General features: G+C 33.3%; 1 protein-coding gene across 1 annotated transcript in view; it reads right to left on the bottom strand.

The window, feature by feature from the left end:
* The window catches only part of MMS22L (MMS22 like, DNA repair protein), a 156726-nt gene that overhangs the window by 17751 nt on the left and 119278 nt on the right, over positions 1-19697 (bottom strand). Inside the window, exons 16-20 of the mRNA XM_003769307.4 lie at positions 17515-17665; positions 12569-12720; positions 11647-11789; positions 9587-9746; positions 4382-4551 (exon numbers count right to left, since the gene is read on the bottom strand). Coding sequence (XP_003769355.1) covers positions 4382-4551; positions 9587-9746; positions 11647-11789; positions 12569-12720; positions 17515-17665 — 776 coding nt within the window. The remainder of the gene's footprint in view (positions 1-4381; positions 4552-9586; positions 9747-11646; positions 11790-12568; positions 12721-17514; positions 17666-19697) is intronic.

The following is a 19697-nucleotide window of genomic DNA, read 5'->3' as shown; positions in this document are numbered from 1 at the left end:
TAATCAATAGTCTAGGAACAATGATTTTATCTATGTGTGTTCTTTCTTCATAAAGATGAAGTGCAATCATTCTTAACTACCATCTTTGTGCTAAAAAAAATTTATTATCCTGCTGCAATTTTTTAGTCATGATCCTCTGTGCATTTATGAAGGCTTGTTTTCATATAACATACATACTGTCCCAATTCCTGAGCCTATGGCTGAAGCCTTTTCCATTTGATTAGATCTACCTAGGATCACCTACTGCTGGCAATCTATCTTCACAATAGATGGTTTATGGGCTTCTTTTTCTATTTTTTTCCCTGGCTTCTGGATTTCTTAAATTCACTAAGTCCAAAGTAGAACTCATTATCCTTCCTCTGAAATGCTCCTCTCTCCCACCTCCCACATTTCTTGAACTTTCCTACTACTGTTGAAGATACCACCATCATTCTTCTCACCCAGGTTAGCAACCTCAATGTCATCTTCAACTCCTTATTCTCACATACCCAAACAGTTGCCCAATCCTGAGAATTTTTTATCTATAGTATCTCTCATATCTCTCCCCATCACATTAATTAGGGGGTCACCATTCTAATAGGATCTCATCACATTTCATATAGACTACCATAATAGCCTTCTCCTTGAAGTCTCTAATTTAAACCTTTCCTCTTTACAAAATATGCCATTTATGTGATTTTTCTGAAGTTCAGATCTGATCAAATATGAAATTTGTCTGGCATTTAAAATTCTCTACAACCTGGAAACTTCCTATCCTTCCAGTTTTCGTATACATTACATTACATACCTCACACATTCCAGTCACATTGATCTACATGCTGTTCCTCATAATCAATGTTTCATCTACTACTTTAGCGATTTTGGATTGAATTTTTTTCATGTCTGGAATTCTCTTACTTCTTACCTCTGCCTCTTAAAATCCTTAGCTTTTCTTTAATTCCGAATCCCCATCTACTGGCTATTCCCGCTGCTGTTTACCAACATATCCACATTCCTTACACTCAAAAAAATCTTCATTTGATCCATCCATTCCCAATAGCTATGGTCCCATATTTTCCTACCCTTTTGTGACTAACTTCCTTATGGATCCCCCCTACTTCCTTTACCCGTACTTTCTTCTTAACTCAATAAAATGTGGCTTCTGATCTCATAATTCAACCAGAATTGGTCTCTCCAAGGTTACTAATGATCTCTTAATTACAAAATCTAATGGTCTTTTTTCAATCACCTTCTTACTTGACTTTTTGGCATTTTTGAGTCTGTCAATCACCCTCTGCTTCACTGTGATATTATCTTTTTTTTCTAGGTTTTTGTGACTGTTCTCTTTTGATTCTACTTGTTAGACCATTCCTGTCTCCTTTGGCAATATCTTCATCCACATCATACCCAGTAATGGTTGAGGTTCTCCACAACTCTGTCCTAGGGCTTCTCTTCTCCGCCTGTGATATTTTACTTGGCAATCTCATCAATTACTTTGGATTAAATTATTATCTCTTTTGCATATGAGTCTCAGAACTACCTTTTCTGCAATAAACTCTCTCAAACACTGACTTCATATCTCCAACAGCCTTTTTTACTCAAATTGGATGTCTAGGATACATCTTAAAGTTAATTTGTCCAAAACTGAACTCATTAGTTCTTCCTCCAATTCCTCACCTTTTCCTAACCATTACTATTGATGGGTATCCACCATCCTCTCAGTTACTCAGACTCACAAGGTAGGTCTCCTAATCTACTTCTCACTCTCTCCCATCTAGAATATCCAATCAGTGCTCAAATCCTATTGCTTTTACCTTTATAATGTTTCTCACATACATCCTTCTCTTTTCTGACACTGCCAGCACTCTGATGCAGACAGCTACAATAGTCTAATGGTTGGTCTCTTTGCCACAAGCCTTCCTCCACTTTTAGTTCAATTTACATTTGGCTGTTGATTTGAACTTCCTAAATAAAGGTCAGATCATATCATACTGGAAGGGTACCTCCCTCTAATTCCAAAAATTCCAGTGTTTCTCCCTTACCTCTAGGATCAAAAAGAACATTCTCTATTCAGTATTCAAAACCTTTCATAACTGAGCTCCTTATTCTTCTTCCTGTATTCTATGAACCAGTGACACTCTTTTCCATTGTTATTCATAAAAAACATTCCATCTCTTGATTCTGAAATTGTTCCCTGTGTTTGGAATGCTCTCCCTCTCCTAGCTTTCATGATTTCCTTCAAGTCTCAACTACAATCCCACTTTTTGCAAGAAGTCATTTTCAGTCCTCTGTCTTATTGTCTTCCCTCTGAAATTATTTCCAAATTATCCTGTACATATCTTATTTGTATATAATACAGAATCACTGATTGTTAATGATGAATCATTTTCTCAAATAGACGAATCAAGTTCCATTGTCCAAAATGAAAGCAATAAAAACACTTATCTTTTTAATCTCCCATAACATTGAGAGTTCTATGAAACAGGGAGGTGGTTTTTTTATTTTTTTTTGCTTTTCTCTATATCCCCAGTTCTTAGCACAACACTTGGTATATAATGGGCACTTAATAATGCCTAATTGACTAAGATTTAGCTCAAAGCCCACTTTCTGTAGAGGGTTCCTCCCAGTGCCTCCAGCTATCAGTGTTTCCTCCTCTATATTAGCAAGTATTTACTATTTCTCTATCTTACATATACCTATTTATATACATTTTGTCTCCCTCAATTAAATGTAAGTTCCTTGAAAGCAGAGACTGTTTTCACTTTTTCATGTATCCCTGGCACTTATAACAGTGCTTGGCACATAGCAAGTCCTTAACGAAAGATTGCTTATTGATTGATCATCTCATTCTTCACTCTACTTATTAATTCCACTGGCTCCCTATTACTTCTAAGATCAATATAAACATCTGTATCATTTAAATCTACTCACAATATAGCCCTTCTTACATATTATTCTCCTCCATACATTCTACAATTATCATACTGGCCCCATTATTCTACATAGCCCCATCTCCAATCACACCTCTATCAAATTTATTTGTCCCCTTTGTTTGCATTCCTTTCTCATTTTTATATTTTGAAATCTCTAGTTTCTGCCCAAAAAGGGCTTAAGTTTCATCTCTTATGAGATACTTTTTTTGACTCTCTCTTCCCTGGGAGTACTCCTTTGCCAAACTACCTGATATCCATTCAATTTGCATATATTTTACATATCTTTATCTCTCCCTGTTTTGAATGCAGGCTCTTTGCCTGCATTTTGGTCTTTAGAACCTAATGTCTAACACATAGCAAGCACTTTATAAAACAAACAAACAAAAAAAAAATAGTATTAAAATAAAATATAAGAACTGGATATGTTTCTTCAGTGATATAATGAATGACTGTCAATGAGGAAACTTCTTCAACCAATCTGGTCAAAAACTTCCTTGAAAATTATAGAGCTACCTAGTGCACAGAGAGATTAATTTCCTTGCTCAGTTATTCACTCTAAAAGTGGGAGAGGTGGTCCTTAAACCCAAGACATCTTGGATCTGAAGTCAGCTTTCTATCCACTTCACCACATTACCACTCATTCTTAAATATTACTATTTTTTTTTTAATTATCAATTTTATTTTTTCCTAGATCTTGTTTTAGAATCACGGATTGATAATGATGAATAATTTTCTCAAATAAACGAATCAAGTTCCATTGTCCAAAATGAAAGCAATAAAAACACTTGTCTTTTTATTACATTTTACGGACCTTAAAAAAGGTGGCAAATTTAAAATCTTATTTTAACAATTAATAATTGCTAACATTCATATAAAAACTATCATGTGCCACACACTGTATTAAGTACTTTACAATTGTTATCTCATTTGATCCTTCTATCAATTCTGAGAAGTAGATGCTATTATTTTGCCCTTCTCACAGATGTAGAAAGTGAGGCAAGCAGAAAGGTTAAGTGACTTGCCAGGGTTACTCTGCTAGGAATTTTGGGGCCTAATTTGAATTCAGGTTTTATTGACTCAGCACCATCAAGCTATCCCCATTTTGATCCTGCTGGTGAATTTCAAGATTAAAAAAAACAGAACAAACACCAAAAATCTCAACTTCTTCTCTTTAGTAATAATTCTATAGGAAGAAGTAGTATCATGTTACCACCCTGTGTGACAAGTTCTCCTATAATCTTATTCAAGGTTCCTTTGAGATTTTGAGATAACACTTCCAAAACAATGTCAATTTTTGTGGTCAATAAAACTACAAAAAAAAAAAAAAAAAAAAAAAAATCTTCCCTTAAGCTCAATGTATATGAGATAGAAAAATAAGCTTTTGCCATCTTTCTTTAATATAAAATGTTCCAAAATGAAATACTAAAGTTTATTTACTTATGGGCAGCTAAAGTATTAATGCAATTTACCTGAAGATAGAGTGGAAGACTCCTTCGAATAGCAGTTAGCAAAGCTGTGGGCAGGTCTTTCTCTTGTTGCAGCACAGCATGTGGAAGAAGCAAGCAGTCTATGATACGGAACAAGAGCTTCTGTGCTTTAGAAGTGGCAAGAATCAGTGCCCATGACTTTACTAGGACTCCTATTGCAGAAGCATTGGGGAAAAATAGAAAAGGAAATTAGGAAATATGAATGATACTTTAAACATTTTCTAATTAAGCTGTGCAAGATCTAATTACAGAATGTATGGGGAAAACAAAGAGCAATGGACAGTGAGTTAAGCTTGGTTCCAAGATCAGTTACTTAACTTTCTAGTTATATGTCCTTGGAGATGTTATTGGAACTTTATGCACATTGAGGGTTCGCGCTTTGAAAATGAGGATTTCATTTCAGCAGAGGGACAGGAACCTACTAGGGCAGACTAGTGCACCAGGTACTGTAAGATGGAGGGATGGTTTAATTATTTTTTTTGTTGTTGTAAGAGTGGGTTCAATTTCATGAAGTAAGGTGGAGGGGAAAAGGTGACATTTCTGTATTTACAGATGTATAATAAAACCAAGAAGCATCAATAAAACTAATTTAATAATAATAGCAATAAAATCAAGTGTAAAATCAACAAATGAAATGTGGGAAATGGACCTAAATGACCCCAGAATTCTCTTTTAGCTCTAAAATTTTGATTCTGTCATTTTCCCATTTACCCGTCATGCATATAAAATCAGCTGTTTAGCTTTGGATTCTGTTTAAAAATGACTTAGATTTCCTTACTGTAGCGGAAAGAGCACTAAGTTTGGAGTACGAGGATCTGCATTCTAATCCTGCCTTTGTCACTTTATTAGCTATGATGAAGGTGTTGGACTGGCTGGCTGAGAAGTTCTTCTCTAGGTCTAAATCAGAGATCCCAAGGAAAATATCTTTTTTTTTTTTTTTTTTTTTTTTTTTTTACAGAAAACTAGGAAATTTTTTTTAGAAAACTATTTATCAAGAATCCAAGTTTTAAAAATGCTTCAAAGTATGGGGTACTTTTCCCAGTAAATATTCTAAAAAGATTGAGTTACAAATTCCCTGAAAAAAAAAAAAACTTATAACATATTATAGGAAAGATTGGATCAGACAGAAAAGTTAAAATCTACTAAACAAGGGCTAATCATAATCTTAGAAAATAGACAAAAAGAAAAGGCTAGATCCAAAACAGAGGGAAAGATGCAGATACCTTATTCTTTATGTTTACCTATTTATATGTATATACACATATAACAAATATATGTATTCTCATGTTCTAAAACTGAAAAAAGAAGGCAACAAAATAAGCCTGCAGAAGAAGTTATTGATGTATAAGAGTCAACCCATAATCAACCCTATGAACAACAAACAACATTAATCTTCTGGTGTAAAAGAAAATACAATGATCAATCATAAAGAAACTCAATGTTCACTTAGCAATATTTTAAATAATGTTGCCTCACTCCCCATTTTTTCTACCTATTGGAAAAAAGCATTTATAAGACCTCATATTAATATACTCTTAAAAGGGTATTGCCATTATATCTGACATTCACAATGACTCATTCTTCTCTCATTTGTCATAGCTAGATCATTTGGGGATGGATAGGTACCTACTAACATGCATACATATTTCGTCCACACTGGAAATTTCATCACCTGTAAGGTTAAAGTACTTTATTTGAAACCATCTGTTTTACAGGTTCATAGGACACCGAGAAGATACATCAATTACTGCAACACTATTTAACGTTCACTGAAAGGCAAACATTTCTTTGAAACAGTAAAGAAGTAAAATTTCCAGGAAATCTGAAGTCAATGGAGATTTAAAAGAAAAAAAAAAAAAAAAGAAATCGGAGCAAGAAGATAGTTATAAATATAAAACCAACAACTGCTTTTCTTGTCTTTTAAGCACTTTATAGGTAGGAAGTTACACTGCTAATTTGAGAGCATAAACATACATTGGCTTTAACTTATTTACTCATATAATCATAGCTTAGCATATTTAATATTTATTCATTTATTAAGTATGTAATATATGTATGTGTGGCACCTGGAATACAAAGACAAAAACACATTTTTTGTCTTCAAAGTCTTAAATTCTATTGGTGTTATAAATCCAGATTAGGGAACACATGAAGAAGCAAAAGGTAAAACTGAGAGGATAAGAAAGGATTTCATAGAGGAGTTAGCCCCTGAACTGAATTTGAAGAAAGCTAAAGAGACCAAGAAGTAAAACTGAGAAAGATTTACTTCCAAACATGAAGGGCTAGCCAGTACCAATGCAGGAAAAAGAAGACAGAACTATGAGTCCCATAGTTAGCAGTCCAATTTTAGAATTATACAACTCTAGTCATGAAACTAAAGTTTTACAATTTGACTGTAAAAAAATAATTAAAGAAAAAAAAAGTATGAAGAGTTAGATAAGAGCCATATTGTTGAGGGTTTTTAAATTCTGGGCTAAGAAATTTCTATTTTGAAAAAATAATACAACTTAACTCAAAGGATCATACAGCATTATGTGATTTGTGCTGGTAAATGTTTAGTAACTGTTTCAACACACTTAATCTGTATAATTAACTATTTCCCCATCACTTTATTAAGATTAGATCTTAAACAAAACCCTGATTTGTATAGTTTCAAATGACAATGAATTATACTACTGAAGGGAGTAACCACCTATATGACATGACAAATCCACTAAATAACTGGATATTTTAAAAGCATATAAAAATAATAACAATAAACAAGGATTTTTTTTTTTTTTTTTTTTTTTTTTTTAGATCCTTTGTAAATCTCCAGAGGTAACTGGTTAGGAGGAAATTACTTCAAGCTTCAAAACCACTGAACTTTAAGCCTTTCTACCCTGAATCCCTTGAATTAGTATGGGTAATAAACCTATTTCCTAACTTTTTAATGTAATAAATATGAATGAGATTGCTGGGCTAATGTCCACCATTGAAAGAATTTTGAAAAATAGTCAGATCTATACATTGACCAATGCACTGATCCTGAATTCAAAGGAAAGTAGATGAACATACTGTCTTCTTTGTATTTATTATTTGTATTTATTAGGAAGAGTAGGAGTAGCAGAAGAAATGACAGCTAGGATTTATATTCTGATCATTATGTGCAGCTGGGTGGCTCAGTGGATAGATCACAGGATGTGGAATCTGGAAAACTGCATTCAGATCTAGCCTCAGACGTTCACTTAGCTATGTGGCATATACTGGAGAAGGAGATGGCAACGACTCCAGTTTCTTTGCAAAGAAAATCCCAGGTAGGTCATGAAGAATCAGACACAACTAAACAACCACTATCACTACCATGATGTACCAGGCAATAGGCTAAGCATTTTACAAATATTATCACATTTGATCCTTATAACAACTCTGGTAGGTCATTATTATCACCATTTTACAGATGAGGAAACTGAAGTGGGCAATAGTTAAGTGACTTGCCCAAGATCACACAGCCAGTGACAGTGATGGTGAAAGAAAACTATAAAATATCCAAAAGAAAAAAGCAAAGACATATATATTTAATGAAAATAACAGTATAGGACAGTAGAGAGCACTGGCCCTGGAGTCAGGAGGAAAATGACTCCTTATAGGCAGAAATGCATTTTGCTCTGGCCCCTGAGAATGTTAGCAAGTTGCTTTTTTGCAGACTAGAGAATTTTTACTGAAATCTTCCTATTGCATAGTTTTTAGAAACTATCTTAAGGAAGTAAAAAGGCTGGTAGCAAGAATTGAGAATCTTATCTTAAAGATTTTATTTGTCATACTGCTAAAATAAATCAAAAGCCAAAAACTTCAATTTTTTGGAACAAGAAGTCTTAAGAGGAAAAAAAAAATCTTCCTCTCAAAAATGTCTAGGTCTTCATATCTTTAGTGAATATTTATTTTGACAGTTCCTGATGATACAAATGTATATTTTATAAAAATAAAAGTCATATAAAAATTCATCCTTGAATACACTAGGATCTCACAATTCACATAAAATAATCTAGAACACAAAGCAGCATAATAGTTCAATAATTACCCAAACATGCACTTAATAAATCCTAAAACATCAAAATAAAAACACTTGAATTTTCACCACTTTCTATACCATCTTGTTAAGATATGTAAGTGCAAACATAGATATTCACATTTCTCTTCATCTCTTAATAACAAAGACTAAATTTTCAGATAGACAAATAAGGTTTATTCATTTTTACATAACAACCAAAAAAAAAAAAATACTGACAAAATAACACTTTTGTACCACTGTTAGACATTAGGAATAAAGTTATAAAGAATCAAAAAATGTGTACTCTCTCTGACTCTCTCTCTCTCTCTCCCTCTATATATATATGTATGTATACGTATGTCTAAATATATATTTATAGATAACATATATACATACATACATGTGTTTTGTAAGATGCTATTTACCTCTCATCACTGTGTTTTTTGACATCTGCAACTTTAAATAAATTTATATTAAAAAATCCATCAAGAACATTAAATTTTATTGTCTGGGTACAGGAAATACACACGTATACACACACACACACACACACACACACACACACACAATAAGAATTATTTATAATAGGAGTTTAAATATTAAATAAACAGAAAAAAAGATGGATAGCTTAGGATCCTGTTCCCAAACTTGTTCACTAGTCCCGATATAATGTCAAAATATCTAGAAAAAGTCCTCCAGGGTGCTTGGTGGAATCTTTATTGCTTAAGTCACAAGCATTTGTTAAGCACCTACTATGAAATAGAAACAAAAGATCCAGACATAAAAATAAGAGTCTTTGTCTTCAATGAATTTATCAGTACAAAACTTGTATATAAATAAGTACTTGCAAAGCAAAAATAAAGTTGTTTTTCTTTTACAGGAGAGAACACTAGCAAGTATGGGAAGACATGGACAGGGGTTAAACAGGCCAAGAATGTTATGACTAGAAGGGATTCTTATAATGGTGTGTTCACAGATCATTGAAGTATCACTGTTAAGGAATTATTTTTATTACTGCTCTAATGTTAGCATAGATAATTGAGAGGTGATAGGCAGATTTATTCCTTCATTCTTTGCTTCTATTTTAAGGGGCCAACCTACAAAACCAAAATTTTGAGTTACTAACAAGAGAATGTTAAATACCCTTGGTCAATACATACCCATTATTTTGTAAGTCAGCTGTAGACCTGCATTGGAACTTTGTTTCCCCAAGTAAGGCTTAACATATTTCAATATCTCACCAAGATATTCTAACGCTTTTGTGACCATGGCAGACTTCTCAGGAAGTGTTTGTAAGCTACTGTATGTGATACCAACAGCCTGCAAAAAATAAAAACCAAAAATTAAAAACAAAAAAACAAAAACAAAAAAAACCCAACAACCACAAAACAACCAGGAGAAACAAATAGGACTGATGCTTCTTCTAAGCTTTAGCTGACATGTTTAAAAAATATTGCTGAAATCCACCTCCATTTACTTAGTGCTGTAGCTCTAACTTTCCATTTAAAACTCAATGCAATTAAAATACAGATCAAAAGAAGTGTCCAAAAGACTCAATTCTTACAATAAAAGATTTTTCAACAAAAACCCAAAAATCATTTCTTCGATAAATAATTGCTTTAGAGATCACATAAGAAGGGACAATGACAGGATCAAATGTTCTCTGTATCCACAGTTAGGGAGATAGCTCAAATATCCCATAATACTGTTCTTAATAGTTTGTAATTCTATAAGAAGAGTCACTAACCTTTTTCTTAAAGATCTCTCCTTAATAGAACCTCACTACCTCTTCCTTTACAACTTATTAGAGAATATTTCCTTATTTCAAGCCATAAACTGCCTCTCTGAAATTTTTAAACCATATCCCAATTTTGTCTTCTAGGAATAAGATAAACAAGTTAATTCTTCTTTTACAATTGATAGTTCTTCAAATACTTGGAGACAGTTAAGACAGGTATCTTGTTCCACTTCTTTAAGCTCATCACGCCCTGCTCTATAAACAATCTTCATATGGCAAGATAGTAAACCTTTACCATTCTGGCTGCTCAATTCTAGTTGGTTTATCAATGTTCTCACTAAAGTATAGACTCCAAACTAAGCATGATATGTCAGATGCAAATTGATTATGTCATAATATATTGAACCATTACTATCATTACTAAATCCTGTATCTTTTAAAGAAACCTAGATTAGTATTAGCCTTTTTTGCTTCCAAGTCACACTGTTAACTCATCTTAAGGCTGTAGATCATTAAAACCCCAAGATTTCTTTCAGACCAACAACTATCTAGCCATACCTTTTCCATCTTGAACTTCAAATTTCTTAATTAAATTTTTTAAAAAACTTAGATTCAGTGCAATATTCTATCCCAGGGGTCCTCAAACTACGGCCCATGGGCCAGATGCAGCAGCTGAGGACGAAGCTGCTCTCACCCAGGGCTAGGAAGTTTCTTTATTTAAAGGCCCACAAAATAAAGTTTTTGTTTTTACTATAGTCCGGCCGTCCAACAGTCTGAAGGACAGTGAACTGGCTCCCTATTTAAAAAATTTGAGGACCCCTGTCTATCCTTTTGAGAACTTTTTTGCATCTTGTCTGTCTTATGTCTATTATACTTCCTAGGTTTATGCTAGCTGTAAATCCACTAAGTATATCATCTACAAATGACTGCACATAGGCTCAAGATAGTTACTCTGCATGAAAAACTGTTATGTAGCATATAGCACCTAAGTATGGAGTTGATTATTCAATATGTTGTTGTATTATAGCACTATTTGTACTTCATGCCTTACTTTCAGTATCCTAAAACCCCCTCATTTACATATTGTAACAACTTATAAGAGGGAACTCCCTTGGGTCCTATACTAATGAATTTAATCATTAGCATGCCCCAATTTCTTATTTATCTACAAGACAGCCCTCACCATATGGATTCTAAGGTTAAGCTAAGGTGCTTATTTATCACTTCAGTGCTTTACTATCCATTTTCCATTTAATGTTATTTTTAAAGTTTTACTGCCCTCTTGCATGGAATTGTTTTATGTCTTTTATCCAAATTTTTTCTTCTGGGAACTTACCTTCAATAGTGAAATAGGAATCAATGGAAAACACATGACAAGATTTACAGAAATTTACTTTATAGGCAACTTTTCAAGAACATGTCATGTTTTCTTGCATATCACTTTAACTGAGATATGTAATTATGCTGATAAATGCACAGTACCTCAAGGAATAGGACAAGTGCTTTTGGAGGGTCTTGTGTGATGGTTAAATGTTCAACTTGAGCCTTTGAGAGAATATTCTTTACTTCTGGAAGCTGAAATAGCAACCTTGTCAGTTCAGCCAACTGTTCCATGTACTCTTTTTCTGTTTAAAAAGACAATATAGCAGAAAATGTACTATACTTCATTCACGAAGCTGTCTTTCTTTTTAAATTCAAATTTCCACAAAATTCAAAGACTCAGAATTAAGTTTCTTTCACTAAGCAAAGGCTTTATTCAAAGAAGTCATGTACTTGTGAAACATTCTAGCACAAAAATTTATTCATGTAAAGCCAACTAGTGTAATAAGTTATCAAAGTAAATTTAGAGAATTTTTTCAGCCTGGCCTTCCTGCAATTTACAAAATGGGCATAAACAATAGCTTCAGGAGAAGATATGTCCTATAGACAACTAGACCGTGTGTAAGAGATAAAAAACAGTACAAGTATCACTCAGTGAATAATGGAGAAGTAGAAGAAAGGCAAAATAACTAATATAAAATGGGAAAGAATTATTCATAATTGGGTATTTTTCTTTTTAGGGAGTTCACAGTGTGATGTCTAGTTATTTACTTCAGATTTTCACTTTTTTTCTGATCAGTTTCTTCAGGGAGAAAAAAAAAAGCTTGTCTCCTCAGGAGCAAGTTTTTGTTCTTTGCTTCCAAGGAAACAAGCTCTTTTATCTTTGTATGAGAGAAATTTGTCATGTATGGTGCAGGCAAAAACATCAAGAAAAAGAACAGGCAGCAGAAGGGAATATAATTCTGTTTATATTCATGGCTAATTACAAATCAATCTCTGTATCTTTTATATTAGTTGATGCAATTAACAGAATTTTAAACACACCCAACAACACAGAAGCAAAAGTGTCCCCCAGAACACTTACCAACAGTTTGTTCAGCATCTATGCCAACCAAAATGCCACTGGGCTCAGAGAGGTCTTTCATGTACATTTGTAAAACACAGCGGATCCATGATCGTATAGTTAAGGCTTGAAATGATGTACAGCCTGAATGGGAAAGTGTCTCTGATAGAGTTCTGATAACAAAGATTGTCATCAAAACACCATCACACACAAACAATAAAATAACAACAAAGAAAACATTCATTAAATACCTGTATTAATAAAGCAAAATATATTTCTACTATACTCATACAGAGTTTATATTCCAATTTCATTAAGCTCTTATTAAGCACCTACTTTGCACAAGGCACATTAACAAAGACATAACAAAACATTATTTAGATGTTGAATATTTATAGACATCTATAAAATGACCTTTTACCCAAATATAAAAATTCTCCTATTGCACAAAATGCCAGCACAATTTTTGAAATGTCTTTCTCCCTCTCAATCCATGGGTATACAGAATTTATACTGAGGGAATGGTGAGGTGGAAATGGAATTACAAATGAAGAGAGAGGTTTATAAAAATGGAACGCACTGTAATAAGAAAATTATAACCAGGAAAGATGTATGAGATTATAGTCAGAGAATGTGAGAGTCAGATGGGCTCTAACAGGATATCTATGATCTGGGCCAACCTCTTCCTTTAACCAGTGAAGAAAATGATGTTAAGAGATGAAATTGCCCAAAGATATGCATATGCACAATATCACTTTGTAAAAACAGGAACAATGAACCTTGCATATAGAGCTTCTGAATCCCAACCCAGAGTTCATCCTACCAAACTATTAAAGAAAGAGAGGCTTTTAATATAAGCAAGGTAGAAAAATAAAGAGGATGTAAGAAAGAGATACAAAAATCAGCATCATTTAATACTTACAAAATTTCCTTTTTTAATCATAATTAAATGTGAAAATATTAAATCACAAAGGATATCAAATTACTCCAGAGATCAAATGCACAGTAAGTTGGCCTGTATGTGTGAATGAAACACATAGCCACTCTATGGATGGACAGCCACAATAAGGAGAGATGAACAATAAATTGCTATTCCTAGGACACTCATCCATTGAATGGCAATAATCTACTACACCTGGTTTTTGGAGAAAGTCCAATCCTGTTTGTAAATCATTATGATAATAGACATCCTAAGAATGAATTTGAAATTTTTCTTAGAATTCTTTGGAGCTGCAACTGATGCATTCTGAGTCTAGGTCACCATGGCATTTACTAATTTCACTGGAGTGCTTGATATGACTTGATAGTATATATTTTGTCTTCCTTTTACTTATTAAGAAAAATGAATATTTTTCACTTCCACAATAATTTTTAAAAATGCCCTCAAAGGACGAAATAGTGCCAATTATTTACAGGTATCACTAGGCAACCACGAATGGGGTAGGATAGAGAGTCTTGGGTTGTTTAGTTCTTCAGTTCCAGTCTGGACCCACTCCCTGAACTCATAAGAGGGGAAACAATAATTAGATGGGACAGGATAAGACCTTGAGTTTCTGGCTTCTAAACAGGTTAATCAAAATTAAAATATCAAATACTACAAATATGTTAGACAAACAGAAAGTGGCTATCCTCACCCAGCCATTGCTACATTTGGTACAGAATTTCTAAACAAAGGATAACACTATGCTAGGCGTCAGGAGATACACAAAGTTTAGCTAAGACAAAATACATGCCTTCATGACTTTTATAGTCTCAAAGGGAGATGAAACACAAAGATAATTAAAGTTACATTACATGATCAATGCATCAGAGAACTGGAAGGCAAAGTGCTAATTCCTTTCATGGTGTCTATGACTGAATTATAATCATGAGTTTCCTTTATAAGATCCACAGAGTTCTAGATATGATTTTCTAAAATGCCTTTTAAAATATCAAAAATAATAAACAAGAATTTTGTGCAAACAAACTAGTGATTCTTCTAATAATTTGAGGGGAAAAATACTTTATTTTATACATTTATGGAAAATAAGGGACAGTCTTTGTGAATAGTAATTAAAAAAACAAATATTTCTAAAAATTAGAGTTAATATGTAAATGAGGCAAATAGTTCTAAGAGACAGGTGCTAGAAACTATAGGCACTAAAGAGCCATTCTCAAAGTCAGAAAGTTCTGGATTCAAGTCCTACCTCTAACTCACACTGGCTGAGTGACTGGACTATTGACTGGCAGAGGAAGTGCTTAATAAAATACATAGTTAATCTCTAAATGCTCAAGGCAACTCCCTTAAGACTAAATTGCAGAACAATGGCTGAATTGCATTGGGAGAATTTTCTCTCTTATAAGGAGCTTCTTAGATAAATAAAATGAGATCTAGAGAACCTGCTCATCTACTACATTCTATTCTGACAGCCTAAATTTCAGAAAAAAATTATATAATTTTAAAGTGGAATAGAGCTTAGAGAACAAATAAAACAGCTTCCTCAGTTTGCAGCTCAAGTTAAAGACAGAGATGTAAATTATCTAGGGTCACATAAAAAAGGGAGTAATGAGATTATTTACAATCCTTAAATTTTAATTTCATATTCTTATAAAAATCAGCTATATGATATGTGAAATGCGTGTAATAACTTAGGGTGGAAGAGTTCAATTTTTTTTTTTTTTTTTGGAGTAGCAAACCTACTCTGCTGGATATGAGCTAGAAACAAATTGCTAGATCTGAGCCCCATCCCAAGAAAATTTTAATTTAATTTTAATAAATCTTTAAAACAATATTATATATTTCCATCCTTTAAAACCATGTTATAAAATATATTCCCATCTTTTTTCCAGGTATTAATACTATAGTGATGATGTAACTAGGAACAGAATGCCTGAAAAAGTCCACTACAAAAGGCTGGGTGTTTCAGATGGAAGGAAACAAATTAGTTTTGGAAACAGAGGTGCTCTGCCACCCAATATCTGTGTGACTATCAAGCAGATCACTTCACCTCTCTGATCTGTTTTCTCAACTAAAAAATTAGGAAGCTCAGTAAGATGTCTTCTAAGGTTCCTTCTAAGTATAGATCTATAAGAATTAGATGATTACAAGAATGGAAAATATTTCTTTTAAAATCACATTTTATACTGATGGAGCTACAAATTAATACAATCATTCTGAAAAGCAGTTTGGAATGATGCTACGAAAACGTCTGAAATGTCCATCTCTTTTGAGTCATTTGGCTAGGCAATAATCCAAGAAGCATAGAGACAGAAAGTCTCAATATACAGAAAAAAATTTATTTTTTTTTAATTAGCAAAGTATTCATTGAAAGGGGAATGGCTAACTAAATTATGGCATATAAACATAATGGACTAATCCTGAGCCTTGAAAAAAATTATGAACATGAAGAGCACAGAAATTGGAGGAAATTTAAATGAACTGTAACAAAGTAGATTCTGTAGAACCATGAAAGAGACATATACAAGGACTACAACAAGCTAGCAATGGATACATAGATGGAAAAAATGCTGTATGTTCAGGACCAAGTTTGGCCCAAAAGAAGACATAACAAAATGTATCTCCTTCCCTTCTATGCAGATGGGTGTGTATCAGAAAAATGCTAAAAAGTTGGGTTTCCACAGTTTTGCAAGCTTTGAGGTAGTATGAGATAGGCACTGATCTAGATTTGCAGAATGTGACAGATTAAGGAAGGTTAAGATTCCACAGAACAATTAAATGATCAATAGAAGCCTTGAGCAAACCAGGAATTGGGGAGCTATGAAGGAATAGATGGATTCAGCCAATCAGAAAGAATCTTGTGGCTTTAAAAAAAATCACAAATTTAAGATAATAGCTGATCTAGCCCAAAATGGTTGGGATCAATGACCTGACTTGACCAAATCATAACTGTACTTGCTTAACAGGCTAATAGAATATTAAACAACAAACCATATAGGAGAATTTTCAGCCACTTTTTAACATGGGGTATATGATGAGGGAGGGGGGAACATGTTTATACATATTTAAGGGGAAACAGTGTAACCTGGAAGAAAGGAACTAATCTATTCTTTGAAGGGAGGGGCTGCAGTGAGCTAACAACTATAAAGCTTCTCTCCCACTTCTGTGCTCAGGGTTCCCTCTTCTGGAGGAGGAATTGAACCTGCTTCTGGCCAGAACCATTAAGATGATTCCTTAACATTCTTTTTTAATAAATTTTCCTCGATATCTGATTTTTAGTGTCAAGAGTATATTTTTTTATTTAATAGCCTTTTATTTAGAGGTTATATATATGGGTAACTTTACAGCATTGACAATTGCCAAACCTCTTGTTCCAATTTTTCCCCTCCTTCCCCTCACTCCCTCCCCCAGATGGCAGGATGACCAGTAGATGTTAAATATATTAAAATATAAATTAGATACACAATAAGTATACATGACCTAACCGTTATTTTGCTGTACAAAAAGAATAGGACTTTGAAATAGTGTACAATTAGCCTGTGAAGGAAATCAAAAATGCAGGTGGGCAAAAATATAGGGACTGGGAATTCAATGTAATGGTTTTTAGTCATCTCCCAGAGTTCTTTCACTGGATGTAGCTGGTTCAATTTATTACTGCTCCATTGGAACTGATTTGGTTGATCTCATTGCTGAGGATGGCCAGGTCCATCAGAATTGATCATCATATAGTATTGTTGTTGAAGTATATAATGATAAGAGTGTATTTCTAACAGGGGTGGGGGCAGGGAGAGGACCATGGATACATAAATTTATATAGCCAGCCTTGGTTAGTTTTTTGGAACCGTTTTTACTTGATAACCCTTCCTTTTTCTGTTATATGAGATGGCTTTCTTAGTAGGAGGGATGAAAAATATATATAAAAATGATATAAAAACAAAAAATTTCAGTAATTTTTCTACTCTAATCCAAATCATATACCATGGGATTCAAATATTTTATATGACTGGAATAAGAAGTGAAAAATACTTACTTGTTTTGTATAAGATGACTTAAATATCTAGATACAAGCTGGGGCCAAATCATATCATCCCACCCAAATAACTGCATCATTGATATTACTGGCTGAGGCTGAAGGTCTGAGGGAGCCATTCTTGACATGTCCAAGGCCAAACAAGTAAAACCTAAAATAAGAAGAAATTCTTGTTGCTATTTTTTAAAAAAAAAGTTATGATATTTACTTCCTTTCTTATTAAAAGTTACTATTCACAATGACAAATAAATATAATTATTAATAGGTGTTTTGTTTTTTTTTTAAAAATATGAAGCACAATGGAAGAAAACAGTGTTATTCTCCAGTGGCTCTAATCCAATTCCTGTCTTATTCTGGTTGACTGTGGCAGTGTCACTTACATCTTTTCTATTATGTCTAGAAAATAAAACCATTCAAAGACAGTATTTATCAGCTCCCTCAGGAACTGGTAGAGATTCCCTCAAGTCTGAATTACTCAGCCAAGCCTTTCAGAATGGACCTTCTTTCATAAATGTTGTTTCTCTTTACCCACAACATTGGTATCCCTAAAACTGTTTGGGATTCTCTGTATTAAATTTTCTTTAAAAACAACAACAACAAAAAATACCAACCTCAAACTTATTTTCTTCAGAAATTATTATTTTGTAATTGGCCCTATCCAACTGAACAGCCCTTTGTTCTTTCCCCTGAGTTTGTACTATCTTAACTTGTATTTAATGGAATGTTCCTTTTAAATGCTTTTAAATATTCTTCTTTTCCAACTCTCCACAAAATCTTATACTTACATACCCATCTCTTTGCAGAGTACCTAGAACATAAGTAGGCATAATAAATACATGTTGATTAATAGATTGATCAGTATCCCAATCCACTAGGACCTAAGTTATATTTCTGCATAGACTGATACATTCATTCATCAATTTTTGTATTATAAAATACCTGGAACATTAAGGAATGAGGATACAGATGTCAACTAAGGAGAAAAGACTCCCAAAGTCTGATTTACAAATACAAATGTGCAATTTACAATAAAAATCATTTGCTTTTACAGCAATAATAATTTCTGAAAATAATTTGAGATGCCAATCAAATTGGACTAAGTGTGATATTTATTTTTATTAGTGCCTCCATAGCAGGATACCATTATATTAAAATCTATTCATAAGATATAATTTAGGAAAATGACACAAGAGCCAGGAACTCTCAAATTTTATATTCTCAATCTAAAGAACTTTTAATTCATCTTTACTTAGTCATATAAGAACAAAAAACAAATTTTAGTTATTGTCTTCCAAAATGTGCTTCCTTTCAAAATTACTTAAACTAACCAAAAAGAAATGGAAACCCTCAATCAATATATTTAAATGAAAATAAAATTAAAAATAAAATAATTTTTAAAATATTATGCATAAGGAATAGGAATGAAATAATCTTTAAAACTTATATCCTATCTTTATCATTGTTCTAGTAAAAATATAAGCAGCTTAAGTTTCTATGCTTTATTTGAGAGCATGTTATAATTTTAATTTGTTGAGAACTTACAATTTTGAAAATAACAACTTTATGATATGAAATCATAATGAATATAAAATGAGATTATCATACCAACATTTTTATTCATCACCTCCTTATCTTTCTTCTTTTACCACTACAACTACTGTAATGCTGGAGAAACTGAGCAAGATAGAGATGAGAGAGTATTTAATAATTTATTTAATGGAGAGATATACTGGGATCAAATGGATTCATGTTTGGTCCCAGGGGTGAATGAGACTATCGTCTCTATGTATCCAGCCAACAATCAGAGTTCTCAATGATACACACACACACAGACACAGACACACAGACACACACACAGACACAGAGGGTAGAATGAGCGGGACTCTGACAGGGTGGGTCGAACCACCATAGATGGGATGATATAACCAGGGGGAGGCATCCCAGACATGGGTAGAGGCATCTTGATAAGACATATCTGACATTCCAATATCTTGGGATGGGAAGAGGCATTCTGATATTCTAAAACATAAGATCTTTTATCCTTATCAAATATTCTGATAAAGAGGGAGGGGAGGTTTTGCAGGACTGGGAATCAGGAAAACCCAGGCAGGACTGAGTCAGGATAATTAGGGAAACTGAGTCAGGACAATAAAAGAGAACTGTGGCATAACACTACTACCACC

Source organism: Sarcophilus harrisii, chromosome 4 (assembly GCF_902635505.1).
Source record: "Sarcophilus harrisii chromosome 4, mSarHar1.11, whole genome shotgun sequence".
Classification (NCBI taxonomy): domain Eukaryota; kingdom Metazoa; phylum Chordata; class Mammalia; order Dasyuromorphia; family Dasyuridae; genus Sarcophilus; species Sarcophilus harrisii.
Note: the sequence above shows the minus strand (reverse complement) of the source record. Positions and strands in the feature narration are given on the sequence as shown.